This window comes from Myiozetetes cayanensis, unplaced genomic scaffold (genome assembly GCF_022539395.1).
Source record: "Myiozetetes cayanensis isolate MyiCay16 unplaced genomic scaffold, myiCay2020 scf27, whole genome shotgun sequence".
NCBI lineage: Eukaryota > Metazoa > Chordata > Aves > Passeriformes > Tyrannidae > Myiozetetes > Myiozetetes cayanensis.
The window spans coordinates 5,125,719-5,132,041 of NW_026087488.1; the positions used below are offsets into that span (position 1 = coordinate 5,125,719).

At 45.3% G+C, this 6,323-nt stretch overlaps 1 protein-coding gene across 1 annotated transcript in view; it reads left to right on the forward strand.

The window, feature by feature from the left end:
* SLC43A2 (solute carrier family 43 member 2) overlaps positions 1 to 5,505 on the forward strand; it is a 32,467-nt gene extending 26,962 nt beyond the window's left edge. The window contains exon 14 of the mRNA XM_050321618.1: positions 612 to 5,505. Within this exon, the coding sequence (XP_050177575.1) occupies positions 612 to 773 (162 nt within the window). The 3' untranslated portion in view covers positions 774 to 5,505. The remainder of the gene's footprint in view (positions 1 to 611) is intronic.
* The last annotated feature ends 818 nt before the right edge of the window (positions 5,506 to 6,323 follow it).

Below are 6,323 nucleotides of genomic sequence, written 5' to 3' on the forward strand. Positions count from 1 at the left end.
CCTTATGCTGGTGTATGGAAAGGGGGGGAAGGGAATACTTTCCACTACCAGTCTGTGGTGAGTCAGAATCTGTCAGGTCAAAGTGAGTGAACGTGAGGAGACCTCAAAATACAATACTCTGATCCTCGAGAGCTCTTAGCTCCATTTACCGGTAAATTTTGGATCGCTGATGCTAATGTCCAAAAAGCCAAATGGCAGTTGAGGGGTAGGGGTAATGTGATGTCTTGCTGAGAGTCTGGGCAGCTCAGTAAAATAATGACATGGGTGGAGAGTTCTGGTCTCTAGGATTTGTGTGCCCACACCAGCAGCCTGTTGCTCTTCAATCAGCAAACTTGGTGTGAAAGAGTTGCAGCTTTTCCTGTGGAACGAGACTCCCACAGCCATAATCCCGAGCAATAAACTCTTACAGTGTGTAGCTTGTACACATGGTGCTCTGGGCACAGGAGTGTAAATGTAAGAACAGTGGAGGATGTTGTCAATACACTGAGCAGGGCGTGTCCTGGTTTGCCCACAGCTGAGTGACGTGGGCTGGGTTCTGACACTACAGGATGCGTGACTGGGCTGTCGTCCTCCTTTGCCTGCCTGATTTTGGTTTGCTTTCTTTCCTGCAGGTGAATGTTGGTTTGCTTGGCATGAGCCTCCTGGGTTTCTGCCTTCCCATCTACCTGGTCTGCTACAGACGCAGGCTAGAGAGAGAAAAAAAGCAGAAGATGGAAGATGCCAAACTTTTCTTCAAAATCAATGGCACTCCCACTGAGGAAGCCTTTGTTTAAACTGGTGCTTCACATACAACCTCCCCTGTACAGGTTCCTACCACATCCGTGGGTTCTACCTGTGGTGTAAGCCAGGATTTTCCTCCCCTGGCTCTGCCAGTCTTTGCTCCTCACTGGAGTGAGGGCCGGACATCATGACTGAGACTTCCTCAGATGTATGGCAGGAGGAGACTTCCTACTCCTTACTCCAAAACACGGGACACTTTTTCTTTTTTTTTTAAAGGCCACACAGATATTGTGTCTTAAACTATCCCCTGATCACACTCTCCAGCAGCAGAGAGTTTGCATAGGAAATTGGGGAGAGAAGGAATAGAGGGATGGGAGAAGAGGGAAGACAGACCATAGTTTGAGTTTGCAGATGTAAGGCAGTGCAGTCTGTTTTCTCCCCCTCTTCCCCCAGCCTTAGCTGACACAGTCTCGGATGCAAGCTGCGCTCCCTTCCCTCCCTGAGGCTTCATAATGGTCTTTCTGCTTGATGTGTAGCTGGACCCAGTGGTTTTACTGTCTATCCAGACATACCCTAGACTGTTTCTGAGGCAGGGAAGGGGATCTTATTCCTATGTGTATGAGCACAGCTTCAGTGTGTTGCTAAATGTTGGCTGCTAGCACTGACAGCTCCCAAACCTTTCATTACTGCAAATGACACAGACTGTGAGCAATGGATCTGCCTTCCATAATGAAAACAAGAGCCTATAGTGGACTGCTGGTCCTAGACCAAGCCTTCAGAGGCCTGGAATTCTTCTTCCCGGTTCACAAACCACCTGCACGTGTTCTAAACTGTCTGCAGTCCTGGAATCCTTGAGATAGGAAGTGGATCTTGTTTACAGATTAAGTGCTTTTGAGACTTGTTGCCTTTTGCCTCTTCCCTTTGACATGACCCTGGGAGGGGAGCAGCAGTGTGTACTTAGTAAAGTGGAGAAGCTTCTTGAACCTGAGTTCTGGAGCTCCAGATACCTTGGTGTTCACGTGTTGTGAGCTGGAGAAAAAAAAAATCAAGAGTGCAGAACACTCCTTTGTGTCTGGTAACTGGATCCTGTGGACACGGCAGGGTGATGTGGTGATGTAATTTTTCCTTTAGCCATAGCTTATTTGCATTGCTCTGACAACAGTCACCAGGTTAGTGTGACTGACAAAAATGCTGCCAGTTTGGCTGTACTAGGAGCCTTTTTGATGCTCTGTCTGGACAGAGCAGATGGTGATTGATTGTATGGTGAAGCCGACTGTCAGAGCAATACACGTGGGTAAAGGTGCCCCAGGCCTGTTCACCAGGGAGGGAATACAAAGGGAATTGTTAACCTGCTTATTTTTATAGAGGTCTTGTTTAAAGCAGGCTTTTCTGCCCTTAACCTTCTTGCTGAGGTCGGTAGCTCAGGCCCTGTAGCCTTGTGACTTGTGTTCACGCTGTGGGACCTGCTCGGAGCAGGACTGTGCAGGGGTGAGGAGGAGCATCGCCAGTGGGAACGCTGGGCTGAGCTGGTGGCTGCAGGAAGGTTGGGCCAGAAACAAAACAGTTATGAAGATGTGGTGGTGTTTTACTGCAAAGCCTGGCAGGGAGTAAGTCTGTCAGCTTCTCTGTGTCTGGTTGGAAAAGTACAAGACTCAATCGCTGTTGGCGCTAAACAGAGGATTAGAAACAACTCCACGCTCAGACCTTCCTGAGAGAAATGACCTGGAAACTGGGTGTTAACTCCTCCTCTGACAGCTCGAAGGGTACAGATGCTCAGCCCAGCCAGGGCTTCACCTTTCCTAAAGAGCAGGCAAGCACAGAGCCTGGGCAGGGCGGCTGGAAGCCCTGCGGGTGCTTTGCCAGCGCAGGATGATGAGGCAGCTCCGTGGGACGGCAGCGCCATCTCGAGTCACTGCTCCCACCAGCAGTTCCGATGCTGCTCCACGGTACCTTTCAGTCTTCAGCCACTCGATTCAAAAGGACTGGCCACTTGAGCGTTTGACACATTTGTGAATTTTTTTTTTTTTTTTTTCTTAATGTGTTGCCTTTATTAAATGTGGTTGTTCCAAGGCAGACTTATTGCCTACTGTCAACACTTTTCTGGAACTTGTTGTCTTTTGGTGATGATTCAGTGACCTTCCCAGCTTTTCTTTCTTTTGTGTCGAGCAATAATTAAGGAGCAGAGTTTTGGTTAATTTTCCTGTTCACCTGGTGTTGTCTCAAGTACATGTTTCAGAGACCCACCTGCCTAGGTTTCCAGAGGGCTTTCTGCAGGTTTCTGCATTTAATGTTACAATACTTCTGAATATTTTGAGAAGAGTCCTACTCCTGCTCCAAGATAGCTGAGACACGACAATGACAGATTAAGTACCTTTTTTTAGGAATAGCTCGGGCAGGTGAGTGTCTGAGCCACCATCCACAGTCTCAGTGTCCTAAAGCAGAGAAGCTGCTGGAGGGTGTCAGTGTGCTAACTCAGCATTACTTCCACCTCGGTTTCAGAACATTGAATGTGATTGCTTCCACTCCTATGTCACTTGAATTGCTGTTATAAATGTCTCTGCAAAATAGTGGAACAGAGTGACATATTTTCATGAAGTCACAGTGGAGTTGCTGCTGCCTTTTAGTTTAGCTGCACATCCTTCAAAGAACACTTTTATTTCTGCCATCTACCTCCCTACTGCAGTTCCCGGTCCCTGCCCTTTATTAGGAATACCTTCAAATCCAGTTTCCTCTGATAAAATGTTAGATATGTGAGTTTTAGTGTCTCTGCTGATGTGGCATGGTGTTTAGAAGCTGCTGGTCAGCTGTGAGGAGCAGAGCTCATGCCTTGGAGTTGTAGTCCTGGTGGCTACACAGGGAAGTTTTAGCTATTCAGAGTTGAACAGACAAGTGGTATCACCCTCTCAGGCCATGCAACAAACTGTGGGAGTCATTGCTGCAGAATGTAGTGGGGAACAGAAGTATAAATTCTTTTTTTTTAAAGAGGCTGGTTAAACAATGCTCTGCATCCACTAACTCAGGGAGATTTTAAGTTGCTGTAAATAAGAGAGTTGTGTCAAGGAAAGATTGTTGTTCTGTCTACACGTTTCTGTCTTTTAAGAATTGGTCAAAGATGAAGAAAACATGCTGGGCTAAGGTAAAACACTGGTCTGACACTAGTGGGGTTTAATTTATTCTGACAGTTGTGAACCAAACTAGTTTTAAAAGCAGTCTCAAACATATCTGCATGCAAGACGTGCAAATACTCCACTGATGTGGCATAACTGCTGCAGTCCTGCACCTCCTGCAGCAATGGGCCCTTGGAGGGCAATATTCTGCCTTCAGCCTCTTGAAATGCTGTCATGCACAGTGCAGAAACAAACACTGGGGGTGGATCAGGGTCAGTTTGCAGAAGTGCAGGGAGGGTGGTCGTGGGAAAGACCTCCGTGGAAGCATCCCCATTACAGTGGAATGTAATGAAGCAGAAACCTCATCTGTGAGTCCTTGCTGTTTGTAGGAGCCCTCAGAGTCAAGGGTGTTGCTGTGTGAAGGTGATTGCACCTTGTGAAAATGCTGCTCCTGACCTCTGCAGACTCTCACGTGCATTTAATGTGCACCTATGCTAAAAAAAATACATATAAAAAAATTAAATTCACAGAGTGGGGAATGGAGGGTGAGACAGCTTTTTGCTTTCACTAATCTGTCAGTGCCTAAGCCCTGTTGACACAGTCTTTATAGCATTAATGCAATAACACTGTGTCAAAAGTAGCAGAGAAAATCTGTGCTGTTCTGCTTTAATAGGACACTTAACACTATGACAGTAACTGCATAAAGCTGTATCTGGATCCTTGAGATGAAACTGGACACAGATGTATGCAAAAAAAAAAAGAGCAAATCTCGCTGAGGCTCCAACTTAACTGCAGTGCTGCTACAGCAACTAAAATGTTCAACTCCCCCAGCAAAGCCTGGTCTCTTCATGCTCCATCTACAAAGTAAAATTGCAGGATAATGAGATTGTAACTAAGTCAGTAAATCACTAAAATGTTTTCAAGTAGATTTCCCTCTTGACATGCTGATGAATTTGGAAAATATGCTACCAAATTTAAAGCAGATAGCATAGGGTAGAAAGAATGAAATCTTAAAACTACAAATTTTTGTTACTTTTTTTTTTCCCCCCTTTTGAGTCTTTTTGCAGCTGCAGAGCTTTTGGTATTCCCTATGCCCCAATTTAGAACTGCAAAGTACTACTTTTTCTACATAGTGGAAATGAGTATTACAGTAGGATTCCTGATGGGAAGGGACTGGTTTTGGTTGTGGGGGGTTTTTTTGTGTTCTTTTTTTTTTAATTAAAAAAAAAAAAAAGCCGCTTCTGATTTATAATTCACAATGTTATCTTCTCTGGAGTAGCTGAAACAATTCTGTGTTATGTAGCTGCATTCTTAAATGTTAATTATAAACCCCCCCAGCTCCTTGTTTTCCTGCCTGTGCTGCCAGCCTGTCTCTGTGCAATCTGTTTTTATCAGGTGTCCTGTACTCCACGTTGTCACCCTACTGCTGCCTGTCACTTCCTTGTGCCTGACCCTCTGCCACTCACTTTTTATTCTGGAGACAATCCCCTCTTTCAGAAAACCCCTTCTTTAACCCAAGAGCGTTCTCTCTCCCACCTTTTCCTGTCCACAGAATTTTTTGTGATGTTTGTCAAAGTTGAATTGTAAGCTCCTCGGGGCAGGCCTGTGTCATCTTTGTGTTTGTAAGGTGATGTGCACTCTTGCAGTACTATCTCAAAATAAAGTGTTATTAAGTTAATCATTAGTTTTCCTTCTGAGGTTGAACATAATAGAAGCATTGCTTGCTTCCTAATGAGACTATGGAAGCACAAATGCTTCACAGGGTGTCACCTGCCAAAGGGCAGGACACAGGTTGAATGTTTCCTTGAATTTTTCTTCTCTAGGTTAGGAGCTAATAGCTAATGCCAATTAAGCTCTACTGGAGAATTAAAATTTAATCTCTGGAAAAAGTCCCCAAACCGTAGAGGGCAGGTTGAGAATGAGATCAAGCTCAGTTATGCTGGGTGAATTAATGTCAAATAATGAAAGATGAACAACTGACCTTAGGTGGGAGTGCAGGTGTCAGCAGGAAAGCTGCATGTCTCAGTTATCCCCTCTTGAGCTTGGTGATGCTAAATCTACGGTGGTTTACTTTTCCAATCCAATAATGACAATCCTTGCTCTGTGATTCCAGTGACAAAAGTAGTAAGATTAGCACTCCTTAGTGGTTTTTATTGAGTACAGGTCACAGAAAAGGGTTTTTGTTATTGCCTTCTAATAAATATCTGGGGTTCCTCATGATGCCAAGTGCAGCCTGGGTGACTGCAGCTCAGCAGCAATATTGAAAACTAAAGAAGACTTGAAGGTGTGATAAATCATGACCTGGTGACAAGGTGGAGCCCAGTACCTGAGGACACTCACCCTGTCTGACTGTAGCACTGACTTATCCCCTGGATATTTGCATTAATACCCTGATCACTGGTCATTCCCCTTCCTCGCCCTCCCAAAAGAGGGGGGTCAGGAGCTGACAAGAGAACTGGAGCACCTCCCCTGCAAGGACAGGCTGAGAAATTTGGG